This window comes from Ixodes scapularis, unplaced genomic scaffold, assembly GCF_016920785.2.
Source record: "Ixodes scapularis isolate PalLabHiFi unplaced genomic scaffold, ASM1692078v2 ptg000303l_1___fragment_1__unscaffolded, whole genome shotgun sequence".
NCBI lineage: Eukaryota > Metazoa > Arthropoda > Arachnida > Ixodida > Ixodidae > Ixodes > Ixodes scapularis.
The window spans coordinates 192,975-215,458 of record NW_024609955.1 but is presented as its reverse complement, the minus strand read 5'-3'; the positions used below and the strand labels follow the sequence as shown (position 1 = coordinate 215,458).

The 22,484-nt window shown below is 46.4% G+C and overlaps 1 protein-coding gene across 4 annotated transcripts; it reads right to left on the bottom strand.

Annotated features, from left to right (window-relative positions):
* Positions 1–1,501: 1,501 nt before the first annotated feature.
* Positions 1,502–21,767, bottom strand: LOC120848124. 4 transcript variants are annotated; one of them, XM_042287765.1, is made up of 5 exons: positions 21,708–21,767; positions 13,764–14,035; positions 12,900–12,951; positions 10,498–10,603; positions 1,502–1,697 (listed from the first exon to the last, which is right to left on the bottom strand). In XM_042287765.1, exons 2-5 carry the CDS (start codon positions 13,971–13,973, stop codon positions 1,619–1,621), a joined length of 447 nt encoding a protein of 148 aa, XP_042143699.1. In that variant the 5' UTR covers positions 13,974–14,035; positions 21,708–21,767; the 3' UTR covers positions 1,502–1,618. The 4 variants fall into 4 exon arrangements, 3 of the variants coding, with proteins under 3 accessions (XP_042143699.1, XP_040076010.1, XP_042143698.1); XM_040220076.3 differs by lacking the exon at positions 21,708–21,767 and adding an exon at positions 21,237–21,490; XM_042287764.1 differs by lacking the exon at positions 21,708–21,767 and adding an exon at positions 14,709–14,935.
* Positions 21,768–22,484: the final 717 nt, after the last annotated feature.

Genomic DNA, 22,484 nt, shown 5'->3' with positions numbered 1-22,484 from the left:
ATGAGCTCTGTGTTGCACACCCAAAAGTTCAGAAAAATCATATTCTGCACAAATTAGTGATTACCACCATATTCTATTAAGCAAAAGGCACATGAAGACACCAGTTTTTCGCCGGTGAGTGCAATTGTGGTGAAATTAGGAAGACTTTCCCGAGCGGGAAGGCTAAGCCTTCTGTTAGCGTTGTAGGCCTAGCTAATAATACGGCGATGAATCAGGCCCCGCCCGGTGGAACCGATGCGGGCTGCACGGCTGTCACGTATGCCTCGGAAATCAGCTTGGATATAAATAAAAATAATTTCATCTACCGAAAAGATGCAAGTGCAGCAGATAACCAGGATTACCCATCGTCGGGAACGAAAAAAACAAGGCAACTCTGGATCAACGTAGTCTTGAAGGCACAGCGTCGACGAGCTCGGCAACAGCTAAACCTAACTCAAAAGCAAGTCACGCTGCCACCTTCGCTTTCGTCGCCGAGGCAGCTGAGAAGAGCTACGACCCGCAGACCTGCTCCCACGCCCACACCCTTTCCCCTGGAAGAGTTTAAGCGAATTTTGCGACCATGCAACGGACTCAACGTAGGCCGGCTCCAAGCGTCCTCACTGCTCTAGCCCAGCTTCAGGGCACCAGCACAATGGGGCAACAAGCCAACAGGTGCCTGTAGATCAACCAGAGCCAAAACACTGCAATAGTGAGCATCCCATCTAAAGTTGCGAAACTATTACTTCACATAACCCAAACCAAGATTGGCAAAGCAGAGCACACAGTGGAGGTCTGCGGACTTGCGCCAAACGATGCAGTAAGGAGTTTTACAAGAAGTCCAAGCCCAGTTTTCGATTCAAGAAATCATGAAAAATATAGACCAAGATGAACTTTACCTGAAAGACGCAAGGAGTGCAGCAAAGCACACCCGGAAGAGAAGCACTCAGGAGAGACATACTGCGCAAACTGCCATATCAGGCAAATTGACACAGGGTGACACCTTTCTAGCCAAGAAGAATGCAAATGCGTGTCTCCAGAAGAGACCAAAGGATCCGACGATGCAAGGAAGGTTGCAACACAACCGCACAACAACGAAGCGTGAGGAGGCCGAAACAAATAAAACAGATTCTCACCGCGTTAAAGATTTCCCTCCGCTAAGCAATTATCACACGGGGCACACCAGGTAAGCAGACGTACAAACAAGCCCTTAGAGCAAAAGGCGAAACAGCACGACCCCGAAATGGGAAAGCAGCATCCATGTCAAGCATCCAAGACGCTGCCAGTCAAGCCCAATGTGGCTTAGGCAGGTCTGACTTCAACCTCGCTTTGTTCATATGCAATAAATTATTATTATGTCCTCGTTTATAGCTTCATGGACAAAGACATTCAGCTGGCTCCAGGCCAAGCCCACCATAGCATTCTATCCAAAGCAACAAGCCCAAACGTCAGCTCGCAAAAAGTATAAGAGTCGATGAGATACGATTCATGGGGCAGCAATGTTGACCAGGCGGAAGCAGAAACCAGGACCTTTAGACAATGCCGCAGCTTCATCTTCTCTTGAAACGCAATATCAAACAAAGAAATGGCTGCATGCATCACTCACCTTGCAGACATCTACGTAGCCGCTTCCGTTGCAGTCTTACCTCATTCCTGATCTAGACTGCAGAGACAGCAGATGCCGTTCAGCGAACACGCTGCCGCTCGAATCAAGCCAAGTTCTGCGGGATGCACCAGACAAAATATGCTCGTGAGCTTGTATCATTAACACAATCACATTTCATATGCCAGAATATCCTACCTTAAGATGACAAGTGCTGCTAAAATGTAAATGAAGACACAGCCTACTGTACGTAAATTTTCTGGATGTTGCACCATTTTGGCATACCTTACAATAATAATAATAATGCTTTATTTGAATCATGCCCCAGAACGAGCACTAGGTCATGTGTGGTGGCACATAAAATGGTAGTACATGACTTAACACAATGTACCCCATTTGTAAAAAAGAAAAGACTAACATGCAATCAGGAATTGAAAAGATAAAAAATTAGCTCCCTTCTAAACACTGATATATCTGAAAAGATATTAACATGAGAGGACAGTTCATTACCACAAATCTGCATCCTTACCATCGGTGACAATTTCGATTGAATGGAGGGGTAAAATATACTAAATTCTCTAACAACACTGTTACAAAAGCAAGAAAGAAAAACATCACTTATTTAAGCCACCAGCAGACATCCAGAAAAAACCACCTTGGGACCTCGCGATACTGCTCACACGCCAGTCTTTCTCGGCAAATTACCATGTGCAGTCTCCACATTAACAGTGCGCACGTTCCGACAGTGTACAAACAAAAAATAGGCAACGACAATAGCGAGAGGAAAATGGGAGCTCGTTCGTGGTGCCGTGCCTCGCATCTCCCCTGTAGACCAAACTGACCATTTTAAACCCAAGCAGCGCCAACGGGCATGGCCTAAGAAGTATGAACGTAAGCACAGTATCTCTAACCCTGCCATGTCCACGATGTGTGAGCATCGACAGCTGCTGGAGGAAGCACGACAGGTTGAACCTTGCTTTCCCTCGGAGGGGTGGAAGGGAGATTTGTTTTTGAAGGCCTCGAAACTAAGCGCTCATCTAGCATGCTGCAAGGGCTTGATCGTGGACGGCGAGTATAGTTTAGATGACCGTCAAAGTTCTCTAAGGGGCCTGAGTACCCTTTAACAATTCCTGAGGGGTGTAAGAGACCCATCATAGCTTTTTGAGAGACCTGTGAGGTCTGTCCCAATCCTTTTCGTGAAACTACAGCCCCTATCAAAAATTATTTTAACGGGTCTCTAGGTCAGATCATGCGACCATTCAGGATACATTCCGTCGGGGAAGCCACTCGGCCATTTTGCAACGGGTTGCGCGACAAGTTTTAGAAATATAGGAGACATTCCCCAGTCCCTTCCCGTAGTGGCGCGGCCCCAGCGAAGAGAAAACGGGCACGCACGAAACAACCCGTTGTGGAAAGGACGTTGCTCCTCTCCACTTCAGCTCTTAGTTTTCACCATTTCCCCCTTCACACGTTTTGCTGTTTGATTGTAGATAACCTGTTTTAGTCAGTCGAAATACAGTCTTTGTCAGAATCTGGTCACCCTGTTTTTTCTCAGTTTTTGGAGACCAAGTGTCGCGTTTTCCGGGTTCAGGGTCTAGTTGGAGGAGTCCCGGCACACTTATGACACAGAGCTCTGCTTTTGCTGATTGTTTAAGGGCTTGCTTCGGTATCAAGGAGGCAGCCGGGCATGCTGCCTATATTTCGTGTGCAGGCTTTTTTGCCCCTACGTGCCGAACCTTGGTTTTCCCACGACAGGCTGTTTGTTACTTCCAGGATTGCATACGTCTGCTCCTTAAAAACCGACGACCAGTTTGCGCTTTCCACTATTCCCTCGCTTCCTCCTCTCCCATGGTGAGGAGGAAATTCTGCCTTGCAGAATCTCGAGTCTGGTCGTCGGCCTTTAACCCCGAAACGCAGGGCCAAACGTAAAGATTCACAGAGGAAACCAGGTCCGGGAGACAGATGAGTCGATGGCCGTTAGGTCTCTCGCTAAGCCGGAGACAAGGTGCCTCTGGTTCTTGTAATCGTACCTCTCCCATGATGCTCACAGACCAGGCATGATACTCTGGAATGACTGGCATACTTTTCTTCTTGCTCGATCATCTCCGCTTACGTTTCTCAGCCCCAAAAACGTGCTTCGGTTGACATGCGCCGACAGTTTGGTTTTGCAGCGAAGAGCAGTTGGTTGGCGTCCTGCATTAGGCTATTTCCTACTTACACCAAAATTCATAGCATGCTAACCCAGGAGCCAAATAATTGTGGCCCGAGAGAGTCTGGCCCGAGCCAATGAGATTATTCTGTCTCCGTTAAAGCCCCAAGATCTGTACCATTCTTCCCACTAATGAATGTACTCTTATTCGATGTATCTTTTATTTTAAATGTAGAACCTGGGTATAACTGTAATATTTGTAACGCTGTCACTGGACCCATCAAGTGTTCATCTCGTAGTACGTAATCTGCCCACCCAAGTCTCCGATTACAAGCTACCAGCACTGGTTCAGGGATGAAAATGTTTGATAGCTCAAATTTCTTTGTGTAGCAGGAAAAAATGGTGCTTCTAGATAACATTAAACGACCAATCTCAGTGGCCAATGGTCAGAGCAGCACAACTGACATTGCTAGGTCAGATATACTTACGAAACAAAAGATCTGGTGGCTGTTCCTTGTAGCCTCTACCCAAGATTGAGGTAAACAACAATGGGCGATGCAGGTTTGCAAGACATTATTTACATGGTTGAGCAAGCCAATTAAATTACCGACATAACATTTTTTCCTGCCAGTTTGACTTTCAATCAGCAGGTTCTCTCGAAAGTCATAAAACCATACCAGTAGCCCCATTTTAGTACAAGTGCACTTTCAGACAACTCCTGGAAAAGTTATGCGAGAACATTCATGGCAAATACGGTTCCATTTTTGTCTGCAGGTGACAGATGCTACCTCTGGAGCCCTGGCTACTCACCCCTATTTCTGGCAACCCCAGCAAGAGGCAGCGCTCAACAACAGCGTGTTGAACGGTGCGTCTTGTCGAGTCTGGCCTCGGCCAACACCGCTCAACACGCTGTTGTTGAGCAATGCATTGGTAAACTGAAAAACCAGTTCCGGTGCCTGCAGAAGTACCACGCTCTGCACTACGACCCAGAAAGAGCACGTAATTTAGCAACAGGATGTGCTATTCTGCACAATGTTTGCTTACACAGCTCCGTTCCGGAGTCTGCCCCAGACCCCTTTGTGTAGGAAGAGTCTGACTGCGGGTACAATGATGACAGTAGCGACACCAACAGCGACACTGGCACTAGGAGCCTCAAAGAAAGAACACTAGCAATGCAGCGTCGGAAAGTCAGGAAGGTGGACGCCCTCTCTCATCGAGCTTGTCATGCTCTGCGGTGTTGGCATGCTTGCCGTAATCATTCAGCTCACTGGAGTCGCGCTGTGCAAGCTTAATCATATCTCATCAAAGACTGGGAAGCACAGAAGGTGTACAGTTCTACATCCATGTAATGTGGGTGGCTGCACAAATTTTAGCTCTGATGTGGGAAAGTCAAATTTGGGGGTTTTACGTGCCAAACCTATGACGGGCATCTGGCACCTATGACGGGGATCTGGCACGCCACAGCGGAGGACTGAGGATTAATTTGGACCACCTGCGGAGCTCGGTTACACAGTGCCTTCTCTGCAATAAGCCTCCGTCATATTGCGGGCACCTCGGTCGGGATTCGAACCCGCCACCTGAGGACCTGTAGGCCGGTGCTCTCGCCTCAGAGCCACCGAGGCGGCTTCTGATGTGGGAAATCACTTATTGGGTTGGGGTGAAGGCATGTTTTTGCATCCACATACATCATGTGCACGCAGAACTTCACACATTCTATGCTCACCAGTTCGTTGCAATGACATGCTCTTAAATCGTAATGCAGATATTTTTTTCTTCCTTTTTTACTTTTTTTGTTTCTCTTTATAAGCCTAAGCAGTCAATGTAGTCCACTTGTTTGCTCTCGTAAATGTCTCTGTCAGGGTTTCTTTTGGTACACATTTTCATAAAATTTGGCTGATAAAACACTGTGTTCAAAGAGGTTTTGGCAGAGCTTTGGTGGGCCGATACAATTTTTTTTTTTTTGAGTGGGTGCATTTTTTTAGTTGCACTACCTGCACCGGTGTGAAAAAGTGCAGTGTGGTGTACTTCTGGCATGTGTAAGAAAGTGCAAGGTGGTGTACTTCTGGCATGTGTATCGAGATAGAACCGTAAATACATTGCCCTACAATTTTCTTCACCAGTGCAGGTGTGGCTAAAAAGATGCACCTAGAGTCGGTGACAGGTCAAGAACGAAGTGGAAGCTCCTCCCACCCTTTTCCACTTCAGCCGAGCAAACGTTAAAGGGCAACTCCGGTCCATACTTTCGGTTTTGGGATTATGACTGTTTTTAGTCCAGTCAGCGTCCCTGAACTGCAAGGTGCAATTTTTTTCTCGTTATTGTGCGTAGTTCTACAGATATGGACCCCTCAAAGTTTTGTTTGGGGCGCGGCCAACAAACCCGAAACTAGCCGCTCGAGGCTCCGGCAACGCTCGAAATCAACCGCTATGTGAACGTGACGTCAGGATCGTTCTCGTTCAACGAGCACGCACGCCGAGCGGCACCTACCTCTGTTGCGCTAGCCGTCTAAAGATAGGAGGTAAGCTGATTTTGTTTTAATTCTGTATACGTGGTAGTTATCCAGCATATGTAGCAAGGGCTAGTGCATATACCCAAAAGCTAGCGACTGGAAAACCCGTGAACTCGTACGATTCCGTACTCGGCGGCCGCCGCCATGCGTGCGCTATGCCGTACTCGTCGCTTGTATACCCAAAAGCTAGCGACTGGAAAACAAGTGAACTCGTTCGGTGCCGTACTCTGCGGCTGTCGCCGTGTGTGTGGTCTTCCGTACTCGTCGCTAGACCTAAATTGTCATCGGGGCTCTGTGGATGGAGCGGCGTTGCTCTACGCTGTGCTGCCAGTGACGTACAGTACTGGGGGCCCTCTCACTTTCGCGCTGCGGGTCAGTCCCAGACACGAAGCTTTGAGGCTCTACGGCGCGAGCTGCGGCGTCCGAACACACGAGTGCTGGGCTGTACACCTCTGTTTTTTCGTTCTTTTTTCCTCGGGCGCATAAAAGCCGAAGTCCAAAGTCCACTCATCGAACAGCGTTCACCCACACTTTCTTCAATTTCCGGTCCGTTCGAAACTTGTGAAGAAGCACCTCCGGGTTGCACAGCGGGTTGTTTGAGCAGCCCACAGCGCTACAAGTTGCGCTCGGCATCTTTCGAGGAACAGCTGGGCAGTCTTGGGCGCACCGAGTTGCTCGCTAAAACGAGTCTTGAAGTCCTCACAAGCAAATAAACAAAAATCTATACCGAAGCTACACGGGCTACAGATAAAAGCAACGGCTAAACACGCCAATCGCAAGCCGAAGTAGCTGTGGTAGTGGCTCAAAGAAGCGCACTACGCGCAACTCCTGGACCAGAGGAAAAAAAGAGAAGGATACTGACGTCACGGCCCAATGTTGCTTTGGCGATCGACAAACCGCTTGCCGCCCGCTAAGGAGCAGCGGCTTGCGGCGGGTCGCATTTTTATTATCGGCATTAGTTGAGAATGCGGCGTCCCACGGACGTAATATTTTGGCTGGGGTCGTAATTTGCAGAGCAGTCGCTTTCTTGTATGGGATCGCCATTGTCGCGGCTTGGTTTGATGGCAGAGTTATTGCTTTTTGGTGACACCATGTTCCAAAACTTCCTTGGGTTACCATTCAAAATAAACAGCGAGTCATAAAAACAAAACTTAGCCAATTTCAACTTTTTATTGTAGTTTTTAAGGGCAAAGTTATAAGCACCCAAAGCTTGAGGTGTTAACACGTTTAGCCTTTGCAAATAGCCTTTTCTTGTTATGCAAAAAGAGCAGCATTTTGGTGAACCATGGGTTATTTGAATCAGTGCATACTCAGGCTGTCGGAACAAACATATTTATAAGACTGTTCATTTTAGCTTTAAATAATGCCGGTTTCCTCTACTGATGGAAGAGGACAATTGAAATGTAATGGTCAAAAAAGATTGTCAACCCATGATCTATTCATCTATAATCAGCCTCATTATAATCGCGAATGATCTTGGAAATAGAATGTTTGACGAGAACGGAGTGGCAAGTCGACATGTTGTAACCTATAATCACGGAGCCCGTCGCAGTATTGAATGGACTTGACAAGGTCCGGTGACGTAGTTAGTGCAGGGGTGGAACTCACGAAATGTCCTTGGGAACAGCCACGGGAGCAACTGAAACAGCTGTTTAGGAGCAGGTTGGGAGCAGCTAAAACTATGTTCTGGAGCAGGCTAGGAGCAGCTCAGATCAGTTTTCATTGCACTTCAGCTTGTGTCTTAGACACGCACGGGAGCAATTTCAATAGCGCTTAGCAGCACAGATGAACATGAGTGGTTAGGGACCTAGGTAGATGGAATAACAGTGTAAAAGGTGTGAAAACTTGAAACTTTGTGAGCCTCTATACTTTCCAGACTCGTACGTAACGTGTTACAAGATTACTTGTAATTGATTATTTTCACTGCAATTTTGTGACGCTTCGATTACTTCCTTTAAGGGGTAATGATCTTTTTAGTTGAACTAATTTTTTGCTGTAATCGATTACAAAATTACCCCCCATTACAATCTTCCTCATATCTTTTTTTTTTTTTTTTTTTTTGGGGGGGGGGGGGGAGGGAGTTGGAGTTATTCAGCTCCGGGCAACGGGCTTTTTTTTTTTAGAAATTATTAAGCACGAGGCTGTGAGGATTAGTAGGCCACTTTACTATGCTTCTTTTTCGTGGGTACATTTTTATTTCTACACCGGAGACTACTTATGGGTATGAAAAATGACTTTATCTAGCCTCTTGTGAGGGATTAGGTGTGTGCCATCACTCACTCAGCTTTAAGCGCGAAACACACGTACAACCAAACCGTCCGATCCGACGTGCGGACTGCCGGAATGACCTTGGGGGGCGAGGGGGTTCCGCAGCATCGGAGAGCGTTGAAAACCCTTGCCTCCGACCGTCGTATTGCGCGGTCAGACGTCGGATCGGACGGTTTGGTTGTACGTGTGTTTCGCGCTTTAAGCAAAAACAGTCGAGGCTTTCTTTTTTTTTTTCTTTAACAACTGAGCGCGAGATTCCACGGATTATGCTATCATAAAAAAAGTTTGAATGAAAAGTAACGTGGTAAGTAATTGCTTACTTTAGAGTAATTTTTCGATTACTTCTTTGAGGCTGTAATTGTAATTGTAGTCGGGTACTTTATACAGCAAAGTGATTGTAACTGTCATCGGTTACTTTTTCAGTGACGGGTACAAGTCTGATTATTTTCTTAGTGGCTTTCAGCTGCTCAAAATGCAAACCAGCTCTGCTTATCACACAACCCACACGTGCTCGACATAGTACTTATATGTGCGAACCACGTGACGTGCGTAAGCAACGGACGCGGAGTTGCGCGGAGGAACAGGGCACCAAATTTCGAGTTTATCCTATTGTGCAACTGAATATCGAAGCAGCAGACTACGATTAACGAAGTTATCGTATTCGAAGTGACAAGCAGGTGCAAGGTTAAAGTACACCAAACAGATCTACCGATCGCGTGAAAGCTGCTGGCCGGCAAGGTTTCGGATCGGATCACGTTTCAGTTCTATCAAATCACGATTTATCTTGCGGGAACGCGGTTCCAACTTCTAACGATAAAGTACTAAAAGTTTGAGGACACATGCGAAGTAAAAAAACATTTTTTTTGTAAACAGACCAGATGGAAAAAGAATGTTATAAACTAAAATTAGAACGAAGAAAAAAACATTTTAGAGCTATATTGACGGCACAAAATGATTTTGTAGTTGCGCCCGTGGGAGCCGCCGCAAGTCATGTGATAGACCTGTGCGCCGTGTCAAAGTCGACTCACAGTCACGCCGCCGCTGCACGCTGAGCGTGGTGCGCCGCCGTCAACTCATTTCTCCACACCGCCACCGCCGCGCAAGTTTGTCTACCCCGCAGCGCTGCCGCCGTCATCTGACCGGCACACAGGTCTATAACGTCTGCTTCCGCTTTTTCAGGAGCTTTCTTTGGGTTCGAAAAGTTACCGATTAATCTTTGTGTTTTGTTGCACTTGAAATAAAGATGAATAACTAACTTTTAGAGACCATAGGAAGCTTCCGATAGAGCGGAAGCACCACGTGACAAATAGCGACCAGTCACGTGACAACTAGCAGCCACTTTTCCGCAGCGCCCGCCGGCGCCAACTACAAATTCGTATAGCGCCGTGAATATAGCTCTTAAAAGTTTTATTTTCCTTGTGAATTCGTTTTATGACTTCCTTTTCCCAACCAGGCTGTTTAAAAAAACTTTATTAGTCCTTTGCATGTGTCCTTTAGGAAGTGCTCGAGCTTCCTTAGGCTTCCTTGCTGGAAATCCTTTGTATTCCTGTTACTAACAAGTGCACCAAGTGAGACACTTCGGCCATTATTGAACACTTTGAATAAACAAATATGAATAGTTGGAAGATGTTACAAAGCAGTCTACATTGATAAAAATTCCTTCTTTCTGCATGTCAAGTTCGCTTGTGGCGTAATCTAAGATTACTACGACATACCAGTTAAGGAAAGTTGGTCTTCAAATGCGGACACCACACGCGAGCCACAGCGAGCTACAATGGGGAGCAGTGCCACGCTTGAGAAGCCCATCGAGGCACAGATGTTGTTTGGTCTAGCCACAGTTTACAAAATGGCCGCTGCAGCAAGAACAGCGGGACTGCGACTGCTCGCTTTTAACAATTCTGCAAAGCGGACACCTATGGCAGTTTTTCAACTGAGATGTTCAAGTAACGGTGGTGTAACCCGTGCCAAAAATGAAATGGAGCATAGAGACTAACTTTATTCGGCTGGCGGATGGAGATTCTGCACACCGACGAGCTGAAGCACTAGCGAAGTCAGTGCGGACGACTGGTGCGCACTTGCTGCTGCTTGTCCCTCTACAGCCTGCAGGAAAAGGGGAGCGCATTATGCACAAAATGCAAACTGTTACGCAACACATTAGTAAAGTTAAAAGCACGCCAGAGGTTTTCAGACGCGTTGCAAGCAATACAATACGAAACTTTTGCCAAACAACTTTTCACCTTGGTAAGCTCTGTGCAGTCATGTTGCAGAGCAGTTTTCACCATTCACCTTATTAGATTACTCGTAGACAACGAGTTACTGGCATTTTAGGTGCTCCTAAAGCACAGAAGAAAAGAGAATGGCTGTGTTAACGAAAGAAGTCGAGAAGTCTGATCAAAGGCGTATGTGGGGCGAGTAAATCCACCCTTACTCTGTTCTCTTTCCCCTTTGGAGCTGCCTTGGTGGCGTCCTTGCCTGCGCTTGCGAATGATGCATTTTAGTTACACTGACGGCAGAGTTGCCGCGTGACAAGTCCTTCAGTAACGAGGCCAGTTTCCTATAATTACACGAACACACGCTGGTGGCGGAATATTATTTATTTGTTTCTTTAGTTACTTAGAATTACCCTCAAGGCCCCGAAGGGCATTACAGAGGGGAGTGCATGGTTAGTACAGTTCTGATTTTAGCGTTATCGGTGATGGTGACAATATCATCTGGAAGGCCATTCCAGTCTACAATAGCTTCTGGTAGAAGGGAATGTTGAAATGGTCTTGGGAAGGGTAATCTTGCACGAATGATCGAGTCTTGCAGAGATATAGCTGGGCTGGCTGAGGACAGACTGTCGTAATGGTTCCGAATAGTACATTTTATGGAAAGGCAAAGACGGGAAATTCTGCGACGAACGGAAAGATCAGGAAGAGCTAATTGACATTTCATTGCAGTGACACAGGAAAAGCGAGACTAATTAGAAAAAATAAATCGAGCAGCACGATTCTGGACAGATTCGATTTGCGTTAGTTAAAAAAAGACTGATGTGGGTGCCAGATAGCTGAAGCATACTCTAGTTTAGGGCGAACAAGCATGGCGTAAAGGAGACGTTTAAGGATAGAAAAGGCAGAGTTGAAATTGCGACAAACAAAACCGAGTGAGCGGTTCGAGGATGATATTGTCTCGTCGACATGAACATTCCTGGATATATTAGTGGTTAAACGAACGCCTAGATATTTTTACTGTGTAGCAGTCAGAATGGTAGTGCCATTGAATGTTAACGAGTTTAAGGGCTGGAAGCAAGAATGTGTAAAGCAAAGGTGTGTGCATTTGCTAATGTTGAGACACATCTGCCATGTGTGACACACTGCTTCAAGAGCTTTTTTATATAACTTGCGATTCGAATAAAATGAAATTTACATGGCTTATTTGGCATTACATTCGGACTACAAATATGTACTTTGTTTTGAGGTAACCTAATTAGATTTATTAATATTAAAAATTTAATTTGCAATGATTATGGAAAGGATTAACGCAAATTAAAATACTGAGCTCAGAAAATAAACATAGATCAGTGAACTGAGAGGTATGTGCAATCCAATAAGGTATAAATGAAAGCTCTAGGATGATTTATAAATTACTTATGACACTTTTGAACCTTCCAGTTTCAAAATCATTTTTTGCCGGATGCCTAAAAGGCACCCACAAAAAGCCTGACAGCCTATTTAATATATTTGTAGCCCTCATTCAATATGTCGAAAATCCTTCAGGACAAGATGATAAGTGCTTGCCAAACTTCAAAAAACACATTTTTAAAAATGTGTTTTCTTAGTAAAATTTTGCTTCAAAGAGCAGTGTCTCCCCTTAAATGCCGTTCTGGAGTGCAACATGGTCATATGGGTTTTTTATTAGTCTATAAACAGCACAGGTCATCAGTGAAAAGATGAACAGAGGATGAGATGTGAAGAGGGAGATCATTAATGTAGATTAAAAAGAGCAAAGGCCCAAGCACAATTTCCTGTGGAACACCGGAAGAAACGGGAGAGAAAGAGGAGGATGTGCTGTTAGTGAAAACGAATTGAGAGCGATGAATAAGGAATGATTCAATCCACTTAGGAACATGAGGATCTAGTTTTAGGAAAGAAAGTTTAAGAAGAATGCGATTGTCCGGGACTTTAGCAAAAACTTTGGCGAAATTAAGCAAAACAGCGTCAGTAGGAAAGCCGGTGTCAAGATTTTTAAACAAATCGTTAGTTATAATAAGTAGTTGGGTCCCAATAGAAAGGCGTTTCCAGAGGCCATGCTGCACATTGGTGAAGAAATTGCAGGAATCCAGGAAGTTAATCAGGTGCCTGTAAATGACATGCTCGAGGATCTTGTAGAGGCAGGTGAGTGATATTGGCCTACTTACTAATTTTCCGGTCAGAGGGCAACACCCCTGTGTCCACGGACTGCTCAAATATCTTTGAGGTAAAGACCGGATCAAAATTTAGTGTTAGTGAGAGCCTTCGTAATGATTTCCTCTATGCCACATGATGGAGATATTTTGAGGGTTTCTATACCGCTGAAAACACCCTGAATGTTTATAACAATTGAATCCATTGGAAAATCATTCTCTATAACAGGAGAAACTCCAGTAATGGGTGTAGAAATAGTGAAAGCATCAGAAAACGCACTATTTAAATATTCACACATTCACTATTCAATATGTTATTACAAGAGCTATTCACTAGATTAATTTCAGAGTACAAATCTCCAAAATTTGCGAGGGTTGTTTATTAACATATTAGGTAGAGTTTGCAGAAAGAATGTCTGCTTAGAGTTATCAGAAAGAATGTGTGCTAACACCCCTTTAACATAGTTTTTTATTCGGAAGAGCAAGTGGCAAGCTTAGGCCAAGTATTTCCTTTTTTAGCGCTCCTGAAACATCTTTTCTTTTTATGAGATAAACGATGAAGTGGATTATTGAACCACGGTTTAGACGTAGTAGTTCGGATTGTCGAGCACAGTATGGTAATTTTCAATAAGTTGAAAAAATTTTGTCTCAAGGCTTGCCAATTTTCATTAGCATTATGGCACTGGAAGGTTTCATTGAAATAAACAAAATAAAGCCTTCGCTGTTGGACACTTCAAATACACATACAAATCATATCTGGTTTCAGTTTGAGTCTAAGAACACTGCCTTCTAACTTAACTGGCTAAAGTAGGGTTGACCAAAATCAGCCTAACAACAATGATTGGGAGTGCACTACACTACAGTTCTCTTAACACCTACGCTTGCAAGTCGACGGAGTGCATCGACTGCCTCTCTCTGCACGAGCAGCATTTCCTGCTGAACTGCCAGCTGCTGCTGCTGGGTGGCCAGCAGACCCTGCTGTGTGGCCAGAAGTTCTCGCTGGACAGCCAGCTGGTCCTGCCGAATGGACAGCAGATCCCGTGCCGTATCAACTCCAGACCGTTCGTACCATTCGGTGGTAGGGGGCATGCCACTTGCGCAGGACGTTCCTCCTCTCCTCCCTTTGCCATGTCGCCTTCAGCCACAGACCCCTGCATAATATAATTCAACTATGTAACACGCCACAACGCTATACAGCCCTTCTAGTTATACCTGTGTCTAATAGTGTGCACCCTAAACTCAATATTATTTTTTTTTCTCGAATGTCACGGATTTATTGTCTCCGAGTGGGTCTAGAAATGTGCTGCAGCCCCGATATCCAAGCTTTCGTGGAAAACACCACGAGGCAATACATTCGCACCACATTGTTTTGTACATTAGTGTTCAATAAGGTAAAAAGCAACATGGTGTCTGCTCATGATCCAAGAGATTCACGGTACTTATCGAAGCTGCTGCTGCAGCCGTGAAGTCCCACAGCGGCGCGTCCACTGTCGGGGGCGCACGCCCGCCCCCTCGAGAGAAATCCGTCCCCACAAAAAATAATAATTTTTCTTGCTCCGCGTTTAGGGACGGCCCATCACTCGCGCCTCCACCGGCATACCTGCCAACCTGTGGACATTAAAATTCGTAAAACTCACGCAATTGCGGGGGGGGGGGGGGGGGGGGCTGTTTCGCAAGGTGGCAAGGCTTAATGTCAGCCTTGTCACCGTGCAAAACGCTTACGTTACACGTGCACGTGCTACAGAATCCAAACTTCTCTCCTTTTTGGACGGCACAAAGCACTGGAATTCCGACGTGTAGGACTTCAAGAACACCTGAAAGTACCTCTTTTTAGGTTTGGAATTTGCCATTGCACCGCGAAGCCACCGCAACCAGAGGAATGCTATGATTACACGTGTAACAAACACAGACGCTGCACTTCTCGCCTCGAAACTGGCCGAAACAGAGGCCCAACCATGTCTGAACACGCCAAACCAACATGCGCCGCCAAACATACAAACAAAGGCTTTGGGCTTTGGATTGATTTTGGATATGTGGCCCCCGGATAGACGGATAGTAAAAACCACAACGCTGCCATGGACGGCACCTGTCGCCCTCTTGTGGCAGTGTGAGGTACCGCCAGCAACGGTTTTACGAAAAAAATGTTTAAAAAAATGGAAATGAAAAAAGTATCTTTTTTTCGTAAAATTTGAAGCAAGATTCGTAAAATCGTAGAATTAGTCCCAATTCATACATTTTACAAAAAATTCGGAAGAGTTGGCAGGTTTGCACCGGTCTTCTGTTAGGGACACGAGACTCTCAGGTCGCAAGCCCACGTCTGGCATGCACGTGAGTTCCAGAAAGTTATTCTTTATGGCCGAAGGGCATTTAACTCTCAAACTATTACACCCCATAGTGTATCTCGCTCCTCCTTGGTAACAAAGCTCTCTGTAGCAGTCCCCGAGAAAACTCGACTTTCACCGAGAAAGTCCAGGAGAAGCGCAAACTGTCGTGCCGAGACGTAGCGACCTAGCTTGCGCTTCTTAGCGTTGTCGGCCACAACTGTCTTCGCAACGTAAAGGGTTGTAGTTAACGTTGATTGTATTGCCGCGCGCAGGGTCACGGACTTCTAGTACTTTCTCGTTTATTCTTGCTCCGGACCTAACTTCTGTCGTTTATCCCTGCTTATGTTGTTCTAGAAAGTGCGTGTACATTCTCGCCGCGAGCGCGCTACGCTCGAACCTTCTCCGCCGAATCTTCGAGATAGTGACTCACTCTAGATAAGACGCCGCTCGCGACCTTGTCGAGTCAGTCTCGCCTCTGCGCTCGATCCTGCGGTTTCGCCGATATCGACGCCCGCGACGCTCTGCTGTTTTCTTTTGTACCCTTTTAATGTGGCGAACTTGTGCCAAAAATAAAAGGGTACAAAAGAAAACAGCAGAGCGTCGCGGGCGTCGATATCGGCGAAACCGCAGGATCGAGCACAGAGGCGAGACTGACTCGACAAGGTCGCGAGCGGCGTCTTATCTAGAGTGAGTCACTATCTCGAAGATTCGGCGGAGAAGGTTCGAGCGTAGCGCGCTCGCGGCGAGAATGTACACGCACTTTCTAGAACAACATAAGCAGGGATAAACGACAGAAGTTAGGTCCGGAGCAAGAATAAACGAGAAAGTACTAGAAGTCCGTGACCCTGCGCGCGGCATTATCCCCCCCTTTAAAAGCGCATCGTCCCGATGCAGCACAAAACAAAAAAACAAAAAAAAAACAAAAAAACACAAATCCTTAACAAAACGGTAGCAAAATCGCGAGCCACAGTTCACAGTTCTCAGTTCACTCGTCGACAAGAGTAGAAAGTTCTATCGTTCGTAATACGGCTTCAGCCGGACGACGTGCACCACCTCGGAACGCGCCCATCTGCAAGACGTCAGCCGCGACCCGAGGTGGTGCACGTCGTCCGGCTGAAGCCGTATTACGAACGATAGAACTTTCTACTCTTGTCGACGAGTGAACTGAGAACTGTGAACTGTGGCTCGCGATTTTGCTACCGTTTTGTTAAGGATTTGTGTTTTTTTTTGTTTTTTTTTTGTTTTTTTGTTTTGTGCTGCATCGGGACGATGCGCTTTTAAAGGGGGGGATAATGCCGCGCGCAGGGTCACGGACTTCTAGTACTTTCTCGTTTATTCTTGCTCCGGACCTAACTTCTGTCGTTTATCCCTGCTTATGTTGTTCTAGAAAGTGCGTGTACATTCTCGCCGCGAGCGCGCTACGCTCGAACCTTCTCCGCCGAATCTTCGAGATAGTGACTCACTCTAGATAAGACGCCGCTCGCGACCTTGTCGAGTCAGTCTCGCCTCTGCGCTCGATCCTGCGGTTTCGCCGATATCGACGCCCGCGACGCTCTGCTGTTTTCTTTTGTACCCTTTTATTTTTGGCACAAGTTCGCCACATTAAACGTTTATTTCTTCTTGTTCATTTTCTGTTTTCTTTTGGTCACCACCCGTGACAGTATTCATTATTTCAGTACATTAGGTACTAATTCATGCAACCAGATTTCAGGAATATATTTTTTTTAATTTTGTCTCATGCTATTCATTTTGCCAACTTAAAAATAATATTTTTACTGTTATACTCACCGCGGTGTTTTGAGATTCTTAGTGGGGACACTTTAAGGGAAAAATCCCGATAGAGTTTCAACTCAGTCGTGCGTGTTGACCGACGTCACAATGGAGTTGGTTCGCCGGTGGAGTTTGCCAAAGATGGAGATGAAGCTGCTCCCATTGGCAATCCCACGAAGGAGATTCACCACTGCTTCTTTCAGCATAGACAGACGGGCGATGAGGTCAGAGGGGATGCACCTACCGAAGAAGCTGCATCACAGAGGCTAGCCTCACCACGTCATGTCATGGCCCTGCTCTTTTCAGCATGTTATTTATTATATTGCGCCAGAAAGCCAGCGACATCAGTACCTGGGCTAGTTGGTGCCACTGATCTCTGTTGTAGTAAGCTGGATCACGGATCGAGGCTCGTCTTAATAGGGAGGAGTGGTGCCACCAGCGCCCATCACTTGACATTGGCTAATGCATAAAACTCTATGGGAAAGACAAAGAAAAGTGACGTTCCCCCGCTCGTAAACTGTTGTCGTCACTGAATCTTTTGGCTGCTGTCGGGAAGCCTGTCAAATAGCTAGTGCACAAACATTAAATCTGACAACCCTCGCGGTTGTTATATAGAAATGTTTTGTTGTCGAGAGTGACTCTACTGGGCAAAAAATGTAGAGCAGCTCACTGAGAAGAGAGTTACCTAGAGGTACCTCGGAGTCGGTGGCGGTTTCAATGAGTCGGGTTTAGCAGGTGACAAGCTTGAAGGCTCTGCTATGATTTCGCTCACTCCCGGAAAGACGCTGCCAATATGGAACTTTGTTGACGTTCAGCAACTTCTGGGCTCCCCCACGACGGCATTATTGACAGCAAGTTTATTTGTTCACTCCACCACGAGAGCAAGCTTGCCAGATCAGCCATGGGTGCTATAGCACAATATTTTAATGGGCATTCGAATGCTTGAGAAATCGCAATTCAACCTCCAAACACACAATAAAATTATTGCAGCACATCGTAAAATACATGCCTTCGAACACTGTGTAGAAGCTTTAATTTCCTTCTTTTGTGTGTTTCTCCCATAGACTTGCGTGTATACACGACTTGCATTGACGTCACATCAGCCACCATTGCTGCGGACCATGCTCCAGTGCCCGTACCTTCCGGAGCACACATTTAGGACCAATGAATTTCTTCCCTCGGAGAACTTTGCGGAGAAGAACAGATTCGATGCTGCCAAAATGTATGTTCCAGAGGGTACGGGCACAGGAATGGTATGGAGCCATATGACGTCCCGTGCAAGGCACGTATTGCTTGGTGCCAAGCAATGGCTGCCGGTGGCGCCACCGACAGACTTCCGATTTGAATCCAGCCTACTACAATAGAGACCAGTGGTTGGTCCACGCTTCAAGAAAATTGGTCTATGCGTAGGTTTACTGAGCTGCACAAATTTCCGTAGAACTATGGCAGCAGTTGAAGAAACGTTTAGGGTTCCTGCCACATGACAATGTTGGATGCGCAAGAAGCAAATGCCCGTGGCTCAGAGTCCGGTAGAGGCAAATGTGCAGCCCTCCCCGTCGCAACCTCCGAGGCGGAGTTGCGGAATTGCACACAACTGTTTTTAACACTTCGACAAGTCGCGCGAGCGAGTTGCGTGAACTGCTCGTGCCGCAGAGCACGTGAGCTCGGCAGCTGTCCAGAGTGATGAGCGAAGATTGTGGAATCAGGGCTGCCGAAGCGGCATGTACAGCCGTTACGATCAGACAGGAGCACGTCGCTTTGAAGAAAGCAGGCCAGCAGATAAGAAAGGACGTGGTTGCACACTGCACAGTTCTGACGTCACCCGTGATAAAGTTTTCGTGTCATCGACCTCCAGACCAAGCGGGCAGAGCTATACGTAGAAACCATGGTGTAATACGCCACGTCCTGTCCAGTTCTCCCTTCTTTTTCGTCTCTGTTGTTTTGGTGTTTTACATCATGATGCAAAACCAACTAGCCCAACTAGCCATCCTTATACACCTTTCCAAAAAACACTCAACCCCAGGGGCAACAAACTGTTTTCGAGCCCAGTCACTGAGTTTGAGGCTAGACTCTCACCAGCGTCCCTCCTAACCCTAACCGAGTGGACTGTGATGTCAATAGGCGCAGCCTGTGTAGGCGCAGTTTCAAACACTGCTGGCGTATAAATTATCGTCGTTTCCCGCTATATTTTGTGTTTCATGCTACATGTATTTTCCCGAGGACATTGAGAAAGAATTGTCCCACATTTAAAAAAAAAAAAAAAAACTAAACTATTTTGTTGGGTACGCGCGCGACAGAACGAGTTCGATTGGAATGTATAGTTCTAGTTGTTTGTGTTTATTTCTTACGATAAGCTTTGACGGCGCCGCAGGATTCACCGCATGTGAAACGACAAAGCGCTTTGCTGTCAAAAATAAATTGCAACAGAAGCCTGAGGGCCGCAAGGCATGCATTTTTCATGCTCACAAATAACGTGTTTACCGATGGACAGGACACGGACATACAATTGAGGAAGTTGTAACATTCAAACAATATATCGTACGTACCACACGATGCAGCGTTATCCGAAAAGAATTTATTTGAGAAAGATCTCAAATAACACAGTCACAGTCGACGACAGTCACATCTTGATGATCGGACGGAATCAGAGATGACTTCGTCTCGGGGCCCGTTTTGGGAAGAGCTACCTTTTCTCATAACCGCACCAAAGAAAAGAAACAAACGCGACTGACCCGTTTCTCACCCCAACCCGGACAGCTATATTTGGAGACGACTGAGGATTCTACGCGGATTATCTCTGGGAGGGGGAAGAACAATGTTTGCAAAATCGCGTCGAGGGTCGTTCGACGTCGTTCACCTCCTTCCTTTCCCGTGAATGTCGAGCAGAAAAGCTTGAATGGCAGGTACTTACCAGCCTTATTTATCACAGTGGAAGATAACACAAAAAGGGTACGCAGCACGCATAAAAAAAATTAAGTGGAAACTTTCAAGAGGGGCGAGAAAACATTGAATGCAAAACCGCAAAAACATAGGTAGAGAACCACGCCGAGCGGGTCTTCACAGTCCCAGAGGGTGGCAGAAAATTTCTAGCTGATAGAGGGCGCGAGAGTCGCACCAGCCGCATCAGCATCAGCAACATGGCAGTGGCCTAGGAGCGTTTTTTGGAAAGGTGTATACATAGAAAGAGTTTGGCCATTCATTGGAAAGTATAGGAAGCAAATGAAGAGGCGCCATTGGCCGAAAGCGGGCTGGGCGTGTCCCAGGGCGTCTTCACAGTTTTGAATGTGGCCAGCCAGAAGCCGCAAATAATACCCTGGCAGTGGTCGCGAGAAACAAAATTAATAAGTGCGTCGGACTAACCCTTGGCGAATGAAAACATGATGCATGTGATTGTACTATCACGGTCATACAAAATCAATATCTAGGAGAACGGTCGACATGATCTGTATGCCAGGCGTCTGAGCCACGTCCGAGCGGTCAGACTCTGTCCGAGCAAAACGGAGTTCGAGCGGGACATTCGATTCTTACACCTTTTTGCACGATCATAATCGAAGCATCACGTAGACTATATTTTCAGCCATAAACAGTTACTCTATTAAACTCTTTGGCACAGGTTAAAATTTTTCGCGCTAACACTGCTAGGCGATTATTTGCAGCTTCTGGTTGGCGTGTCAAGCCTTCTATCTGCGTCTCGTACACGCCCTGGCTCTGCCCGCTTCTCCTATTGACCAAAGTCTCGACGACGGCGCTACCAAGGTCGCACGAACGGAAGAGGCCGGCTCTCCGAAGCGCGGCTGCTCGTGGCTTCGTTTGGCTTCGCACGAAACCGAGTGCGAATGAAACGCAAGACATTCTTCTCGCGGCAAGTGCGTGGTTTGAGTGCTGCGGAAGCCACGCTAACGTCGATTGTCCGGTAGATCAGCGCCTTATCACGGCGTGAAACAGCAGGTCAGCGAGGCTAGCATGTGCCTTCTGCCACACGTGAGTAGACCCACTGACCTGCTGTTTCACGCCGCGATAAAGCGCTGATCCACGGGACAATCGACGTTCGCGCGATATGGTTGGAAAATCTGGAGGCTGTGCCACAAAACAGCTGACGCCGTGTTTAAAACCTATGGGAGCACAATAGTGGAAGTCGCCCTTGTGCAAGATGAAACGAAATACAGCGGCTATTTACGGCATACAGCACACGCTGTCAGGATGTCACGACAAAGAATTTCGGCCCAATGGCTGGGGGAGCCAGTTTTTCGGTGCCTACCTTGTGATGTGAAAGTGTCACCCTTCGGCCAGTCTTGTCTCGGAGTCGGGGTGTGTCGTAAAGCTGGTGTCTACGACGTGGAACTAGAAGGCCTATGAACTGTGCGAGTACAACGTCGCACGACTACGCAGGAACAATACAAAATAACTGCGACCGCGAAATGCGAAGCATGGTGCGAAGCGTCGATTGCCGCGGGCACGGCGAAAGACAGCCAGACAGCTACGACACTGGATTGGATTGAAAGCCGCAAGTCTGGTGTTTCACAACAAACCGTTGCTAGGGGTGTTGCTAAGGGCGAATACACCATCGTTAAAAAATTCGACGTAGAACATAAACGTCTAAAAAAAAATACACTACTTTTATAAAATTCCAGCATGCAGCAGTCCGCATTTCGCACCCATGGAACTAGTTAGCCAGGGAAGATTGTGGCATGGTTTCGGTTTCGATTGACAGGTTGACAAGAGTTCATACGCAGAGCAGGCCGTCTACATCACCATGACTCTTGTGACTTGGCAGCGGGTCAGGTGCCCCAACCAAGGGGCTAGCTGGCATCCTGACAGGAGCTGCGAGAGTTTCACAAAACAGCGTTCCTGCAATTATTAAAATAAACAAATGTTACGTGCGTGCTTGACCCAACATATGAGAAACCTAGGAGAGCTGTGAGTATTCAAATATCTATCTCCTAATGCCATGCACAAATGTCTTGCATGAACCATGTGCAAAACTTTCATTTTGTTTCTTAAGTTCTTAATGGTTGGAATGAAAATGCAAATTGTGATGTTGAGCTATTCGCCTCGAGATCGAACCGTGCCGCCACTGTGCGGCCGAAATTGGAAACGCGCGAAAGCGGGGATACCGCCGTGCGTCGTCTGCTACGGGCGCACGCTCAGAAGCATGGACCTCGACGACGCAAGCCCGTTTCCGGCTGAGCTTGATATTCCTTATTAAATTCTTTATGTTTTTGTTGCCGTTTCTTCTTACTAAAGGTTGTGTTGTATCGTTTGCCATGCGTAGAAATTCAGCAAAGCGATTATTATTATTATTATTAAGCTTCCATAATCTTAGTGTGTTGTTTTTTACACAATCGCTGGTCCCACGTATTTTTGTTATCTCGCACAAACCGTGGCTTTCATAAAGCATTGAATGTTGAGTGGGTTTGTGGTTTGATTAGAAAATTAACCCGACTAATCGCTATCCTTAAAATAGACTAATCAATTAATCCGTACGTTGATTTTTTCCAGGTCATAT

What these genes read in the sequence shown, in the direction of transcription:
- LOC120848124 (XM_042287765.1), bottom strand. Translation starts at nt 13,973, where the DNA reads ATGCCCCCTACCACCGAATGGTACGAACGGTCTGGAGTTGATACGGCA. An exon ending in GCCCTCTGACCGGAAAATTA is followed by an intron (nt 10,604 to 12,899) that starts GTAAGTAGGCCA and finishes CTTTTCCTGCAG; the next exon opens with GCTGTAGAGGGACAAGCAGC. An exon ending in CCATCCGCCAGCCGAATAAA is followed by an intron (nt 1,698 to 10,497) that starts GTTAGTCTCTAT and finishes TGCATCCCGCAG; the next exon opens with AACTTGGCTTGATTCGAGCG.